This window comes from Rhipicephalus microplus, chromosome X (genome assembly GCF_043290135.1).
Source record: "Rhipicephalus microplus isolate Deutch F79 chromosome X, USDA_Rmic, whole genome shotgun sequence".
Classification (NCBI taxonomy): domain Eukaryota; kingdom Metazoa; phylum Arthropoda; class Arachnida; order Ixodida; family Ixodidae; genus Rhipicephalus; species Rhipicephalus microplus.
In genome coordinates, this window is record NC_134710.1 from 148,617,768 (window position 1) to 148,634,687 (window position 16,920).

Sequence of the window (16,920 nt, forward strand, 5' to 3'; positions counted from 1 at the left end):
GAATTTTAACAAGCATCGTTCTTTCAGCTCCATGCGGCTAGCAGCCGCTTTGTCACAAGACGTAGTTAAGCAAAAGTTCCTCAGTCCCACTTCACCACCTCGACCTCTAGGGGGCACCAGTCCAAACAGGCTCCCGAGGTTCGGAATGAACCACTATTGTATTCGAAAGAAAAGCAATAAATAACAACGATGATATGCCCACCGCAATGCGATGGCGGAAACAAAACAAAAAACATCGCAAAAAAACAAGTTTAAAACTAAGCATGTCACAGACGTCATCTTTGCATTACGAATCTCGGCTGCGCTGGCCGCTTTTTTGACGCAGGCAAAAATGCTGCAGGCCCTTTTGCTCAGATTTGGGTGTACGTTAAAGAACTCCAGGTGGTCGAAATTTTCGAAGCCCTTCACTATGGCGTCTCTCATAATCATATGGTGCTTTTGGGACGTCAAACCCCACATACCAATCATCATCTTACAAATCTCGAAGGCTATGATTTTTTTCTCGGTAACCAAAAATGCGTTATGCGTGTCGCTTGCGCCGCTCATGCGGCTCAACAGTCAAGCCAGGCCAACCGTGGTGAAAAGTCAACATAATTGCTCCCATTCGTGATAGCTTGTCCCGTTCGAAGTGCACTTCACGACATGTACGGGAACGGTTTCACATTTGCGACGTAACAACGGGGTTTTCGATACATTGGATTTTGTGGGAGCTATGCCAAGACTAGCGGAAAATGACGTAGCAGTCCGGAAAACGCAACAGTAAGTAACGTAACAACAGTGTTCTATACCGTAGTAAAGAGTGCAAATCATGTCTAAATATCATCAACATAACAAATCGAGCTGGCAAAGTGCACTTTATTTTAATCAACGAAGCCCCTTTGCCTGCTTTCTCTGCCAAGGGCTTGTATTTTGATTCTTTTACTTAGTCGGTGTTTCATCAGAAGTTACGTTTGTTAAATTTGACTATCTTCAGTATCGGCCTGTTTACAGTCTCATAAAATATTTATTTCGTGACCCGATGCAGCCATATATGGAAGCATTCCAATTTTAAACCTGGTTATGTTTGTAATAGATAATGCGTACCTGCCTCCATCACTTCGACGCAGCATAGACGCATACTGCTCAGTGGTCAATGCAAGGCACGCCTGATTGACTTACCGTCATAATCGTACATTTTGCACTTGCAGTGTCCCAACTTGCTCGGTCAAGCCACCACGGGTGCCCACTATAATTACGGTGCTCAGATGCTGACCTGAAGAACGTAGATTTCATCCCAGCTGTGGAGGTCGTATTTCAAAGGATGCGAAGCGCTAGGGGCCTGTTTACTGTGCGACGTCAGTGCACCTTGCAGAACCTAACGTTATTGCCATTCTACGGAGCCCTCCACAAGTACTTCTCAGAGTCAGAGTATCTTTAGAGCAATAAAAAAGGCTGTGCAACACTTTTCCGAGTAATCTTTGAACGGCTTCATTGAAATGGCTTATTGCCTCACGAATCGACTGCCTCCAGAGTTTCTAGAATCTGTCGAGGGCTATCGAAGTTACAGTGATTTGTCGCATGCTGTAAGTACAATCTTTCTTCTCTCGTCCCAACGAGAGCACTTCAAGCTCACCAAGGAGGGATAGCATGGTGGAAAAAAAGTCAAGCACGTGTCATGATCTGAGCACTTTTTGTCCTTTTTTTTCTTCGGGTGCTTGCTTTACAGAAAATTTAGTGGCATCACCAGCAAGCACTCGGGCACGTGGTAGCCTCCCATGGCAGCGATAGTAACTATACTGCACGCGATGCTAAAATCAGCCAATCACCGTGCACTTTGGGTTCATGGCGTAGTCGTTTCGGTTTATGGCATCATTTGGCGAGAGGCGAGCAAGTGATTTCTAGCTGATTGTGAGAATTAATTGTGAATTCCAGGCCCCGTGCTGTGCAGTAACGTGTGGGTTACAAACTCTAAGAAGCCGTGGCTACTGATCAGCAGCATTTTCTGACCACGTTCCCAAAGTGTCGCAGGCCCTCTTTAATAAACCAACCAATCAACCCCATCATGCCCAATTATTCTCCTCTATTAGTAGGTGATTTTCCCCAAGCAACTGCCTTTTTTAAAAACTGGCTTTTTATAAGGCCCTTCTTGTGATTTAACGGCGATGTTTATTCTAACGACAATCGACAATGTAGAGGTAAAGTGACGACATTTACTCGGACGTTCTGCACCCCTAACTTTTCTAAATACTTAATCTGCCGAGTTGGCAAGGGCGTTCAAATAAAGCTCATGTGCCTGCGCGGGTTATTCACTTACGCACGTGAGTTTAAACGCCTACGTGTCGTATTCAGTTATATAAACGCGAGGAAATCACGAGAACGGAGTTTTTACCCTGTAGATTAAGCAGTTATGGTTAGAAATAACTTGAAAAATTTGCAAGACCAGCCTTTCATGAAGTGACAGTTGATGCTGTCAGACGTATATTACAAACCACAAAAGACCATTCTTCTAAGATGTAAATCACGCTCTTTTGGTGCTTCCCGAACATTGCGGAGAAACAAGTAAAAAAACAAAAGTGAAAAATGATGGACCCATCGTAAAATTAATGCACATGCACATTGTGCACGCCATTTCATCTGTTTTAGTGAACTGATCTCCTAAACCATGACAGCTTCGCCTACCTAAAAAGATATCATAGGTGTGTTTGACTTCCCATTCATTATTGCACAAACATCAATTAGCACAATTCTCGAAGCAGTATTTGTAACTCCTAATTTTTTGTCAAACAAGCTTATTCCTTATTTATTATTGCCACACTAGGAGTGGCACCAATATAACTGGTGAGAATTTAACTCATGACATATCAACGGCAAAACTTTATTGTAATCAGAGAATGTTAGGTATGGTCCACAATCACTTTATTATTTTCCTCAAATGGAAGATTGTTTATTTGATTGATTGATATGAGTGTAATGTTCCAAAACCATCATATGAGTATGAGAGACGCCGTAGTAGAGGTCACCGGAAATTTCGACTACCTGGGGTCCTTTAACGTGCACCTAAATCTGAGCACATGGGCCTACAGCCTTTCCGCCTCCATAATGGAAGATTGTTATGAAACAAGCAAACCTACTAGGCTAAACAAAATCACGCACAAATAAATTTTACCATCTTTTCCTTCACAAATGAAGTGTGAAATCATAACGAAACTGTTGTTTCTCCTAACCTCTTTAGGACGAATTATACGATGTTGGAAGTTTAAAGGCAACAGGCATGAGAAAACCAAGAAATATGCGTTGTCTCGAAGCTTGTAAAATACATTATTCAAAAGTTCGCTTGTTGCTCATTTCTTTATTTTATCTTGATAATTAAACAAGGTACAGACTTTTTGTACTATTATATGCATCTTACAAAAGTAAATGCCTAGCTACAGAGAATATAAGATATCTCAAGTGAAGGAACAAGGCTGCGTGGTATACTCAGCGGTACGCGTGCACAACGTGGCCAGATCACTTTCCTTCAGCCCCGCGGCGCGTTATCAATCTAATGACCCATAAAATTCTTCACGCATCCTTGGAGAAACACAAGTCGCTGCACCATTTAAGAAGGAAACTAATAATAAAAAAACATATCGTGGCTCCTAAGTTTTATGACTTAACGGTCCCGAAAGCTTTCCGGTCGGAAACACAAAAAACACTGAACAGCAGATTTAAATATATTCAAGTCTTACCGTTCTATAGCTTCGTGCAGCGCGCAGCGCTAATAAACAAAACAGAGCGCCTCCGACGTCGGGATGCGCTGGATGTCATACGTAATAATCAAGTATACCATGCTGCAACGCAGCAGTCTTGTATGACCCGCCTTCAGCTGGAGCAGAAGTGACGTTGCATGCCGAATCTATAGAGCGCCCTCCTGGGCTGCGGTGAACCAGCAAACAGCGGGGGCACTTTCTAGTCATCGTATTTGCCTAGGCTATTTTAAGACGATGCTCTGGTGTCGGAGCGAAGTTTCTGTGCACAGCTAGGCTAAAAGGAAGACTTGGGTTCCATGGTATGAGTAACAGAGTAAAGAAAAAGAGCTTATTACAACTGTGTCCGCAAATTGAAATTTCTGCCGTATAATGGGCTGCCACTATTAAGTGAACCTTAATGAAACCAAACCTTTATTTTATTTGTTTAAAAACAACGAGCACTTGGATCTTATTTCTGAATATGTTTCAAAACTCAGGGGTCGCGCATCATGGTCCAATATTTTACCACTTCCACATACTCCTTCCTCCCATTCCCCCAGCATAGGGTAGCAAACCGGGCATGTGCCTGGTTGACCTTCCTGCCTTCCCTATTTTTGTCCTTGCCGTTCTCCTTGATAAACGGCATATCGCAAGGACAACGTTGACTGAGATCTGAGAGAAGCTGGCTACGCAGCAATTCTTTAACAACAGTAACATTTTTATAAACTGGGCATTTGGAATTGTCTGGGACCTCTATAGCAGAAGAAATAAATTCAACGCCATGTTTACGGCCAGTATTTGCTCCTTATCAGTAAATAATCTTCAATTTCATGAAGAGGCGATTCTAGCTTAACGCGTGCCCTTATAGCAACTCGACTTATATGTCGTCGGTTACCGTGGAAACCAACCTTTCGACGCGTTAAAGTGCCCCGCTAATGGCTTCTGAAATGTACTTAGAAATGTACAATACAGTTCACAATTGTGTTCGCAATCCTTGTTTTTGTTTCCAACCCCATTTTCTCGCATTACCACTGGTCCTTATTTTTTCTACAATGACGTCGCACACCTAGCTACCCCTTTAGGTCTTCCCCCCCCCCCCCTTTTTTTTTTTTTGCTGAACCAACTGTCGAGACACTTCTGTGTCACTGCTATTTGGGCTATTTATATTCTACTCGCGCCTTAATTCAGTGGCTCTTCCTCCACGATTCTCTTGATGCCCCGTTCGATGCCCCTCGGCACTCTTCAATTGCCTCCCTAATTTCCTTGCTCAACGAGTAATGTGTTCCTTCCTCCTGTACCCCCTCTTACAAAGACCGTGTCCGCCTCGTCGTTAATTTCTCTTTTCACTAAAAAGCCATCCGCCATGTTGGTTCTGTCTTCTTGGGCTCACGATAATCCAAACGTTACCATGTGAAATAAAAGGCTGAGGTCATTGTGAGCTCTTCGTTAACGAACTGTTGCTTGCCCACTACTTCCGATGGTCGCTCCTTTGGCGCTTTTCAAGAAGAATAGCAAGGAAACTGGGTTGTTCATTTTGTCCTTGTCTGTTAGAATTGTATCAGCATTAATTTGTATTTAATAGTGATCGCTATCAATAATCGATATTTGAAGTACATGATTTGATCTAGTTCGAATAAAAAGCTATCCGTAAATTTTCAGGACTCAAATTAAGAAGTGAAGGGAACAATTTTATGCAGTGTTTATTGTGAACTGACGTGCAGGTTCAAAAATATCGGTGCGGATTTATACTAAACGTGAGTGCGAGGTTGGTTTTATTGCTCCTCCTATAAAGGCTAGCACGTGTGTTATATACTCTCAGTCATCAGGATAATTAAAGAGTCGAGTGTGATGGAAACGTTACTCGGGGCGTAGACGCTCATTATAACCAAAGCCAACTCGCGCAAGTTTTCACTTTACTGATGTCATTTTATGGCAGCGGGCCTGGATAGCCGAGTAATAACGACAAGAAATGCTTAAAAAGACGAGTGGTTAAGACGTTTACCTTTGAATCGTAGGTGTGCGGATTCTAATCCCGCCACCCAATCAGAAATTTATTTTGTGCAAGATTTTCTCTTTCCTAATATATTTATTTAGGTTTCTCTCTCCCTCTCTGTGTATCGTTTTCTCTTCTCACCCATCCCTGTTATTACAAGCCACGGCAGAAAAATCGATCGAGGCACGTGTTTTGGAAGTGAATCAGAAGGTGCAGAAGATCTATAGTCTGGATGAACAGGATGCTGCCTCAGGGTGATCTCAATTTATTTAGCGCTATCAGGTGCCACGAAACAATTGAGGAGGACCTGGGAAAATTCGAACCAGAGTGCAAGATCAATTTTCTCTGCTTCAAATTTCTGAATAAGTGTGGCTTGCACAACTGCGGAGTGATTCTAGAGTTCTATGAATAAAGTGCCATCATTTTCATGCATCATTCTGATTTATCATTTATTATTTGTTATAAAAAGTTGCACGTTTTAAAATATAATACAACCTTAGGCCTTAAGATCGGTAGATTTCCATTCGGTCAAATTAAACGCAGAGCAGTGTAGCGTGAGCAAAACAACTCCTGCTCTTTCGTGCATTTAGATAAGAGCTCCCAAAGTATAGCCATTCCCGAAATGCACTACTGGTGACTTAATGAGAGACATAGTCTGCTTGTTTGTTTACGGTTGCATTCGCATCACTCATAACTTTGACTTAAGCATTCAAGAATCTAGATAACATTCTTCGTTACTATGCTAGACTACCACCGGCCGTACTATCAAGGTACTCATAATTAAAAAAAAACAGCAGGTTTACTCATAGGTGCTGCTATAATGCAAAGCTACATGGCGCATAGAGATTATGTTGTTAAAGTCTTGCATCTTATTTGATCAGTATACACGCAAGCATGTTGGACTGTAAAATACCGCATGACTCCAAATAAATGCAGCCCACTTTGTTTTGTTTGTTGGTTTCCTTGAAATTATGCCTCAAAACCACTCAGGGGGATTGGCCAAAAAAGCGTAGACTACTTTTTCTGTGAGCATTACAACTATGTGTAATGCTATGTGTAATGCTCACAATGAATTTATAATAAAATATAACTAATGTAAGAAATACCACAGAGAAAGAAAGAGAGGAAAAATAAAAAAAGTCAATTGGAGAGATTTTTATATTTCAGGTTTCGAGATGACCACACAGCGGCGTTTACTTCACCTAACGTTTCAGAATCTATGGTAATAGCACTCTTTGATGATACACAATAGTAAATATTAAATTGGGGATTACAATGCGGTACGTTTGGATGCCAGAATAAACTCACAAACAACATTTAAAGCATCCCTGTAGCAATGCCCCAGAACTGAGGCACCAAAGTTCAGTATAGTTTCCGCCATCAATATAACACCTATGTTCAGAAAGAGAATAACTAGAACCCTTTTCTAAGTATAGAGCATCGGCGACAAGATAAAAAGTAATGTTCAATTGTTTCTATTTCTCCGAAGAATGCACAGAGGGGTGATATCACCTGACCAGCTCTGTGTAAATGTAAATTTGAACTCTGTTCGGTCTTCGAGCGACGTGGTGGCCTTAAGAAACTTGTATGACGAGGTTCAACTCAGTCAGAGGACACTCGCGAGCCTCGGAGTGAGCGCTACATACTACGCCACCATGCTGAATCAGGTACTGCTAAAGGTTATTCCCCCTGGCATCATAGCAGACTACTATCAACGGGAGAGCATGGAGTCTGCAGGTTCACTATCAACGGCCGCCAGCCCTACCCAATCTTCAGAAGAGGAGATGAGCTGGTTGCTTCAATTTCTTGGCATTGAAGTGGAAAGTCGCGAGAGAAGCGCACAGATCTCAACTCCAGCTCTTATTCGCAACCGTAACAATACAACTCAGAGCCTCCGCAAGCCTCCATCGCTTCCGGCTGCCAGTGCGCTTCACAAAAAGACAAACGTTTCTTCCACGTCCTGCGTTTTCTGTTCAGCAAATGAACATAGAGCCGAAGACTGCACTAGCCGACTCAGCCTAGCAGAAAACGCAGCTTCCTCAAATCTGATGGTCTTGTTACAAGTGCACCGTGAAGGAAACATGGCATGAGACTGCCGTCGCAGAGTACAATTTCTGCGATACAAACGTCGCATGCGTCGACAATGTCTACCCTAAGGACAACTTCAAATACAGATTCAGCAACCGAAGGTACGTCTGACGCTGCTATTCATGTAGCTGCGAACAGCGCAACTATGGAACATACCACTGAGGTTCTTCTTCAGACTCAGAATTGAGTCTCATCTGACAGAAGTACTAGGGGTGTATTCGGATACCAAAGATGTTAAGCTAAGCGTCAACTTGGACTCAGTCTTGAAGACTTACGACGCTGAGAAGAATATTAAGCGACTTGTACTTCGGACCACTTCTCGGATATTTGATATTTTGGGTTTTTATCACCATTGACCATACGAGCCAAAATAAAGCTCTCTCAAAAGATCTGGACCTAAGGACTAGGTTGGGATGCGTCACCGCCTGAGCCACTCAATATTAATTTGTCTAAATTGAGTGCAGAAATCAGATATTTAAAGGGTTTCCTTATCAGCCGGTGATCTCTGAATGGTCTTGAAGGTCTTAACACGTGATAACAACTACATGTATTTGCTGACGCGAGCCCTCATGGCTACGGGGTTGTCGCCTATTTTAAAGCGGAAGATACCAACGAAAGAGTGTTTGCGCAAGCTTTTAGAAAAAGGCTAGAGCGGCTCTACTAAAAAAGCTGTCGTTACCACGACTAGAATTGGTAGCAGCTTGTCTCAGAGCTAGGTTAACAGCCTTTTTGAAAGACGCGCTACCACGAAGTACTTCATACTACTGTTGGACTGATTCTAATATCTGCCTAAGCTGGATACAGTCCATAGCAACAAAGTAGAAGCCATTTGTCGCTGACCGGGTAACTGAAATTCAAGCCCATACTCAACCAAGCTGTTGGTGTCAATTTGCTGGGAAGAACAATCCAGCAGACTTGGGGACAAGAGGTTTGTCAGCACCCATGCTCAGAGAGACTAATTTGTGGTGGTATGGTCCCAGTTGGCTTTCTGCTGCTCCAGAAACATGGCCAAAGAGCGAAGAGGAAACCAGTGACTCTACAGCCACATTACCCGAAGCGAAAGACAAAATAGAGATTGTATTGGTGTCTAAATGTGCAATCTTAGAGCATGTACTAGACATGAACAAGTTCAGTCGCTGGCAAACTATTGTTAGGGTAACGGCGTGGGTCAAGAGATTTATACACAATTGTCGAAAGCAAACCCCTCTACGATGCGAAGGCCCTCTTGGTGCTCAAAAAATATGTGGGAGAGAGGAAGTATGGCTGAAGACAATACAGTTGCGAACATTTCATAAAGACATCGTTGCACTGGCTGATGGCAGGACACTTGACAAAGGCTCGCGCATACAGGACCTTCATCCTTTCATGGACAACAAAGACATCCTTCGCATCAAAACTCGCCTAGATTATGAAATGACTTTTGACGACGTGAAATTCCCCGCATTGCTGCCACCAGACCAACACTGCACACACTTCATTGTGAACAACATTCATCGACGCATTCTGCATGATGGTCTTAGTGCTAGACTAGCTGAACTACGCGATAGGTTCTGGCTTCTCAGGGAACGGCAGTGCATCGAGAAAGTGATTAGTAAATGTGTTGTGTGTGCGCCATTTCGTTTAAAACGTACTGCGACACCATCAGCTCCTATTACAAAGCACATAGTTTCCCAGCTACAACCGTTTCAAGTCATTGGCGTCGACTTTGCTGGGCCAGTGTTTCTGAAAGGAAATTGCACAGTAAATTGCTTCGTGTGCAGTAGTGAGAGCCGTTCATTTAGAGTTATGTAGTAATATGACTGTTAATTCATTTTTGCTGGCTTTTCTGCGTTTAGTCGCGTGGCGGGGCATACCAAGTGCCACATATTCTGATAACGCTCTAACGTTTAGAGCCGCTAGTAGGAAATCGGAGGCCATCTACGAGATTTTACGAGAAGTTCAAGTCCAGAACTTTTGCGCGACGAGCTCCATCACGTGGAAATTCATTGCCAAGCGTGCTTTACGGTGGAAAATATTTAAGGGAAAGGATGATACGAACGGTTGAAGGCTGCCTCCGGAGAACATTAGGGAAGGTCAGCTTCAACTTTGAGCAATTGAGTACAGTTTTAGCAAACGTTTAGGCAGTGGTCATTATTAGGCCATTAACATACATTTCTGCTGAGGCGAAAGAACCTGAAGCTTTTACACCTGCTAATTTGTTACCTCTTCGACAACTAACTAGCCTACCTCACCATGAAGTTCCGATAACGGCAATCATACACACAGATCCTGTGGAGAGAATGTCAGCGCAGGCTGACTTTCTGGAACTGCTGGTACAAAGAATACCTACTAGCTCTTAGAAGCGCTCACCTAAAAAAGGATAAAAAAAGAGAAATCAAATTAGGTTTGAATGACATTGTACTGATACGTGATGACGAAGTGCCTATAACATTCTAGAAAAGGGGAAATACTTGTAAGTTATATGAGAGTACGTATGTACACGTCAGGGCATGCAGAATCTGATTAGCAAACAAAACCGACATTACGAGGCCAATACAACTCCCGTCTCTCCTGGAATTATGCAAGTGAAATTGCCGGCGGCAGAGGTTGTAGGAAATTACGGGACGAGACGAAGAAGAAGGGGTAATGGGGCAGATGCTGTTTAGACACGTGGTTAGGATTTTTTTTTTAGAAAATTGGAATTGCTCCAGCCACAGTTCAAAAAGAGCCCGACGTTTCGAGACCGACTCGGTCCCTTCCTCAGGGGGTGACTGTCTTGGTCATGGAAGTGTCGTCGCGTCGTGTTCTCTCACCACGGCTCCGGCTTTCCCTTTCCACCACGTTTCGGAGACCGTGAACGTACACCGAAGGCATTGTTCCCAGCGAGCGGTTCACGTTGGCAGGCGTATGCTGAATGTGCCAAGACTCGAGCAAGAGCCTCTTTCCCAAATTCCGTTCTGTTTCAATAACAGAAGCGCCGTCTAAGTCAATTTTATGGTCTTGCCTCTCGCAGTGCTCCGCCAGAGCGCTACGTTGCACTTCCATCTTCCTGACGTCGTTCTTGTGTTGGCGCATTCTTTCCGGGAAACACTTGCTCTCACCTATGTAGCTGGCTGGACACCCAGAACACGACACTTTGTAGACAACGCCCGGGTGTAGCTCCCTCGGAGGTCGGTCTTTCGGCCGCGGTAGCAAGCGAGCGAGCGTCGAAACAGGTTTATGGATTACCGTGACCCCGGCTTTTCCTAGGACTCTCGAGAGCTGTTCACTTATGCCCGGCACATATGGAATGGCGACGCGGTTGTTCGGCGCCTTCGTTTCTCTCGTGTGCGGTGGTGTGGCCAGGGCGGAAAGGGGGTCGAGCGGTGTGTCGCTTGCAGGTGTCTTTCCGCGGTGCGGTGGTTGTCGTCTCGACAAACGGCGTGACGCCCGGCGGATGAACGCTTCTGTGTAGCCATTCCTTCGTAGCTCGGCGACAATCCTCTTTTCTTCTTTCTTCCTCTCACCTTCCGACGTGCAGATTACTCGTGCACGTGAAAGGAGTGCCGAAACCACTGAAGCTTTGTGGGCAGTTGGATGACAGGACGAAAAATGCAAATACCTGCCGGTGTGAGTTGGCTTTCTATACACCGAAAAGGTCATGCGCTCGCCCTGTCGTCTGACTAAAACATCGAGAAACGGAAGCGCCCCGTCTCGCTCTCGTTCCACCGTGAACTGTAACGCTTGGTCGATGGAGTTTAGATGTTCGAGGAAGCTGTCTACTGCTGCCTTCTTTATTATGCAAAAACAGTCATCCACGTACCTCACAAATACTTTCGGCCTGTCAATAAAGGAGCCCAGTGCCGTCTCTTCTATGTGTTCCATTGTGAGGTTCGCAGCCGTAACGGAGATCGCCGCTCCCATCGCGGTCCCGCTGGCTTGTCTGTAGAAGCTCCCGTTGACGCTGAAATACGTCCCCTTGAGGCAGTATTCCAGTAGGCGACACAGTTCGTCGATGCCCAGGCAGGTTCTTTCATCCAAGAGCTCGTCTTGGTTCAACGCTGCTCGTGCGCTAGATACCGCTAGTGCTACGGGCACACTGGTGAACAGGGATACGACGTCGAACGAGACGAAGCACTCATCGCTGCTCACGGTCACATCTCTCATGCGCTCCAAGAAGTGGCTGGCGTCGCGTATGTGGGTTGGTGTTTGCCCCACGAGCGGCGCGAGAGTCCGGTGGAGATACTTGGACAGCGCCCGGAGTGGAGATGTTGTAAAATTCACGATAGGACGGAGCGGAACTGTGGGCTTGTGGGTCTTGGGAAGCCCGTAAAATCCTGGTGCAGAGCCGTTCCGGCAGATGAGCTGGAGGTATGTGTTTCTCGCCTTCGGGTGCGCTTTAAAGATATCCGCCAGGAGCTTGTTCATTTCCCTTTGGACACTTGGTGTGGGGTCCTTCGTCAGCTTTTCGTAGGCCGGACTGTCCAGCAGGTCTCGCACTTTGTCGTTGTATGCCTCCCTGTCGAGCAGGACCATTGCGTTCCCTTTGTCGGCCGGGAGGATGACAACCTTATCATCATTTCGGAGCGCATGGATCGCCTTACACTCCTCTCTCGACAGGTTGTGCTCACGGCGCTTTCCTATTTTTGATAGTACGCCGATAGCCTTGAGACGCACGTTCTCCCGAATGCCGCTGTCGAGTCGCCTTATGCCTTCCTCCGTAGCCGCGATGATCTTCGGCAGTGACGGACGTGTCGTGGTCGTGTTGAAGTTGTGTTCCTTTGCCAGCACGCTGTGCTCTGTCGGGGAGAGTTGTTTGGAGGACAGATTGACGACGAAATTCTCGTTGTCAGGACTGTAGTGGTGTTTTTCGCCTTGAAGCGTCGCAAGCTTACTTTTGTGGGTCGCTTGTTGTTTCTGCGCTGTTGTGGCAGCCACATTTCGTGCGAACTCCTCCAGTGACGGAAAGATGTCGGGCAGTCGATGTTGAAGTTGCCGTCGTAGAAAGAACAGAAAGCGGTACGTGAACGTAGCACGCGGCGTCACGACCTACCGCAACCATCTCGACTTCACGAGGACCTGTCGGGAGAGGAACGTGATACCACGAAGCCTTCAGCTCAAGCGCCTGGTGCACACGGCGGAGGGCAACAAGATCATCGCACAAGCTGAACGGCGGCTACTAAACGCCCGAATCCATGAGTGCCACAGCGTCATCAAGAAGAAGGAATTAGACCTGTTCTTTCTACGACGGCAACTTCAACATCGACTGCCCGACATCTTTCCGTCACTAGAGGAGTTCGCACGAAATGTGGCTGCAACAACAGCGCAGAAACAACAAGCGACCCACAAAAGTAAGCTTGCGACGCTTCAAGGCGAAAAACACCACTACAGTCCTGACAACGAGAATTTCGTCGTCAATCTGTCCTCCAAACAACTCTCCCCGACAGAGCACAGCGTGCTGGCAAAGGAACACAACTTCAACACGACCACGACACGTCCGTCACTGCCGAAGATCATCGCGGCTACGGAGGAAGGCATAAGGCGACTCGACAGCGGCATTCGGGAGAACGTGCGTCTCAAGGCTATCGGCGTACTATCAAAAATAGGAAAGCGCCGTGAGCACAACCTGTCGAGAGAGGAGTGTAAGGCGATCCATGCGCTCCGAAATGATGATAAGGTTGTCATCCTCCCGGCCGACAAAGGGAACGCAATGGTCCTGCTCGACAGGGAGGCATACAACGACAAAGTGCGAGACCTGCTGGACAGTCCGGCCTACGAAAAGCTGACGAAGGACCCCACACCAAGTGTCCAAAGGGAAATGAACAAGCTCCTGGCAGATATCTTTAAAGCGCACCCGAAGGCGAGAAACACATACCTCCAGCTCATCTGCCGGAACGGCTCTGCACCAGGATTTTACGGGCTTCCCAAGACCCACAAGCCCACAGTTCCGCTCCGTCCTATCGTGGATTTTACAACATCTCCACTCCGGGCGCTGTCCAAGTATATCCACCGGACTCTCGCGCCGCTCGTGGGGCAAACACCAACCCACATACGCGACGCCAGCCACTTCTTGGAGCGCATGAGAGATGTGACCGTGAGCAGCGATGAGTGCTTCGTCTCGTTCGACGTCGTATCCCTGTTCACCAGTGTGCCCGTAGCACTAGCGGTATCTAGCGCACGAGCAGCGTTGAACCAAGACGAGCTCTTGGATGAAAGAACCTGCCTGGGCATCGACGAACTGTGTCGCCTACTGGAATACTGCCTCAAGGGGACGTATTTCAGCGTCAACGGGAGCTTCTACAGACAAGCCAGCGGGACCGCGATGGGAGCGGCGATCTCCGTTACGGCTGCGAACCTCACAATGGAACACATAGAAGAGACGGCACTGGGCTCCTTTATTGACAGGCCGAAAGTATTTGTGAGGTACGTGGATGACTGTTTTTGCATAATAAAGAAGGCAGCAGTAGACAGCTTCCTCGAACATCTAAACTCCATCGACCAAGCGTTACAGTTCACGGTGGAACGAGAGCGAGACGGGGCGCTTCCGTTTCTCGATGTTTTAGTCAGACGACAGGGCGAGCGCATGACCTTTTCGGTGTATAGAAAGCCAACTCACACCGGCAGGTATTTGCATTTTTCGTCCTGTCATCCAACTGCCCACAAAGCTTCAGTGGTTTCGGCACTCCTTTCACGTGCACGAGTAATCTGCACGTCGGAAGGTGAGAGGAAGAAAGAAGAAAAGAGGATTGTCGCCGAGCTACGAAGGAATGGCTACACAGAAGCGTTCATCCGCCGGGCGTCACGCCGTTTGTCGAGACGACAACCACCGCACCGCGGAAAGACACCTGCAAGCGACACACCGCTCGACCCCCTTTCCGCCCTGGCCACACCACCGCACACGAGAGAAACGAAGGCGCCGAACAACCGCGTCGCCATTCCATATGTGCCGGGCATAAGTGAACAGCTCTCGAGAGTCCTAGGAAAAGCCGGGGTCACGGTAATCCATAAACCTGTTTCGACGCTCGCTCGCTTGCTACCGCGGCCGAAAGACCGACCTCCGAGGGAGCTACACCCGGGCGTTGTCTACAAAGTGTCGTGTTCTGGGTGTCCAGCCAGCGACATAGGTGAGAGCAAGTGTTTCCCGGAAAGAATGCGCCAACACAAGAACGACGTCAGGAAGATGGAAGTGCAACGTAGCGCTCTGGCGGAGCACTGCGAGAAGCAAGACCATAAAATTGACTTAGACGGCGCTTCTGTTATTGAAACAGAACGGAATTTGGGAAAGAGGCTCTTGCTCGAGTCTTGGCACATTCAGCATACGCCTGCCAACGTGAACCGCTCGCTGGGAACAATGCCTTCGGTGTACGTTCACGGTCTCCGAAACGTGGTGGAAAGGGAAAGCCGGAGCCGTGGTGAGAGAACACGACGCGACGACACTTCCATGACCAAGACAGTCACCCCCTGAGGAAGGGACCGGGTCGGTCTCGAAACGTCGGGCTCTTTTTGAACTGTGGCTGGAGCAATTTCAATTTTCTAAACCTTTCTACCCAGCCAGACAGATTGCTGTCAAAATGTTTACGTTTAAGTGGTTAGGATTGGACGCCATGTTTAGATGGCATTGCGTGCAGCGCCAATAAAAGCCACAGAGATATTTTCCACAGTTCCAGCGTTTAACCATGGCATGCAGAACGGTGAAAAAAAGGTTGACGGACTCACCGGGCTCTTTAACGCGGCGATGGAAACGCGCACCCTCATAAAGTTCGCTCGGTGAATCTACGAAACGATCACTGACGGTCTTTCTCAAAGCTGAGAAGTCTTGAAGAGCGGCGTCTCCAAGTGGCATGGACGCTAACTAAACCCTGGCTTGAGGACCCATGCTGTACTGCAAGGAACGCACCTGAACCTGCTGTTCTGCAGCATATAGTCTCGCGGCGTAGGAATAATCTTCATACTGTAGCAGGAACGTTGACCAGGATCCGGGATTCTCAAAGTCGAACGGTGGTCGCGGACGCAGCTGTGCATATTGTGGCGAATATGGAAAAGCGGCTTTGTTGGATCCAGCAGGCGAAGTCACCGTACTTGAAGCCGTAGCAGGGATGGTGCTGTCGTTCATGGCTTGGCGCAGGGCCCACTCTTTGGCACGTTTTACCATTTAGTTGAGTGCTGCCTATTTGAATCACTACGCTGCCTAGTTGGTGTCCCTAACACACGCACCCCACTTCTGACTCTATGTCATGCGCGTTGTCTATGCTGTCTAGTTGGTGTCTTTAACACATGCCCCCCACTTCTGACACCAGGTCGTGTGCGTTATGTAGCCCAGACGACGGCAGCCTGTCGAATCCCCACGGAGCGTCTTTTGCTCCCGTTTATTTATAGTGCCAGCGTCATCTCTTAGACTCCACAGATACTACAGCCAGCATCTTGTTCAGCTTTGTAAGTTCAGCTTGCAATGTTTCTCTCTCAACGTCGCTCTTCTGCAAATTGTGCTTGAAGATGGTGTCAGAGCGCGACACCCGACTAAGCTGCTTTTATAGGTCGGAGACCGTTGCCGATAGAGTCTTTTGACTGGCCCTGAGCCCTTCCATTCGCTCATGATTCTCTTGCACTCTGTTTCCTTCTTGCTACATTTCAAAGTTAGAGCCTGCATTTGACTGTCTCTCAGTCGTGGTACTGCTGGGGTTAGGTCACCTGTGCCTGGAGGTCAGTTCTGTATTCGTAGCTCCCCCAGCTGTGAGTCTTGGAGTAGGCGCTGCCATTGGATCTCTTCTTCGTGGCTGCACCGCCGGTTTGATAGCTCAGAGTCTCTTTCCAGCGACTGCCCCTCGAACCTGGCTCAGTACTGCTGCTGATCTTTGAGGTGCTGCTGAGCATCTGCAGGCTGCCCCTTCATACAACTGCGCTCCTGTGAGTCTTAAGCCATTTTTATCCAGATGCAGGTCCGCTCTAGTTCCCAGATTACGTCCTCCAGTTAAGAAATCTTGTGCTCCTTCTCCTTAAACATGATGGTTGCCATGCATTTGTATATATCGTGCGTATGATTGAGACCATCGTGTTCTTCAGTCAAGCTTCCCAACTCATACTCCAGCTGACTGATGCGGGTAGCCTGCTGCAATGTATCACGCTTGAAGCGTCCAGTTCAGCTTCAAGGCCAGCTTTGTCCTCCTCATGGTAACG

The 16,920-nt window shown here is 47.0% G+C and overlaps 1 protein-coding gene across 1 annotated transcript; it reads left to right on the forward strand.

Annotated features, from left to right (window-relative positions):
• The first annotated feature begins 12,433 nt into the window (after window positions 1-12,433).
• LOC142775115 (uncharacterized) lies at window positions 12,434-16,595 on the forward strand. Its single transcript, XM_075876459.1, has 3 exons — window positions 12,434-12,516; window positions 12,751-13,746; window positions 16,409-16,595. The coding sequence occupies exons 1-3, from the start codon at window positions 12,434-12,436 to the stop codon at window positions 16,593-16,595; spliced, it is 1,266 nt and encodes a 421-aa protein (XP_075732574.1).
• Window positions 16,596-16,920: the final 325 nt, after the last annotated feature.

Excerpts from the sequence above, each read along its gene's own strand:
- LOC142775115 (XM_075876459.1), top strand. The coding sequence starts at position 12,434 with ATGCCGCTGTCGAGTCGCCTTATGCCTTCCTCCGTAGCCGCGATGATC. Across the intron at positions 12,517-12,750 it reads CGTGTCGTGGTCGTGTTGAA|AAAGAACAGAAAGCGGTACG; the intron begins GTTGTGTTCCTT and ends TTGCCGTCGTAG. Across the intron at positions 13,747-16,408 it reads CCACTCCGGGCGCTGTCCAA|TCGTGGTACTGCTGGGGTTA; the intron begins GTATATCCACCG and ends ACTGTCTCTCAG.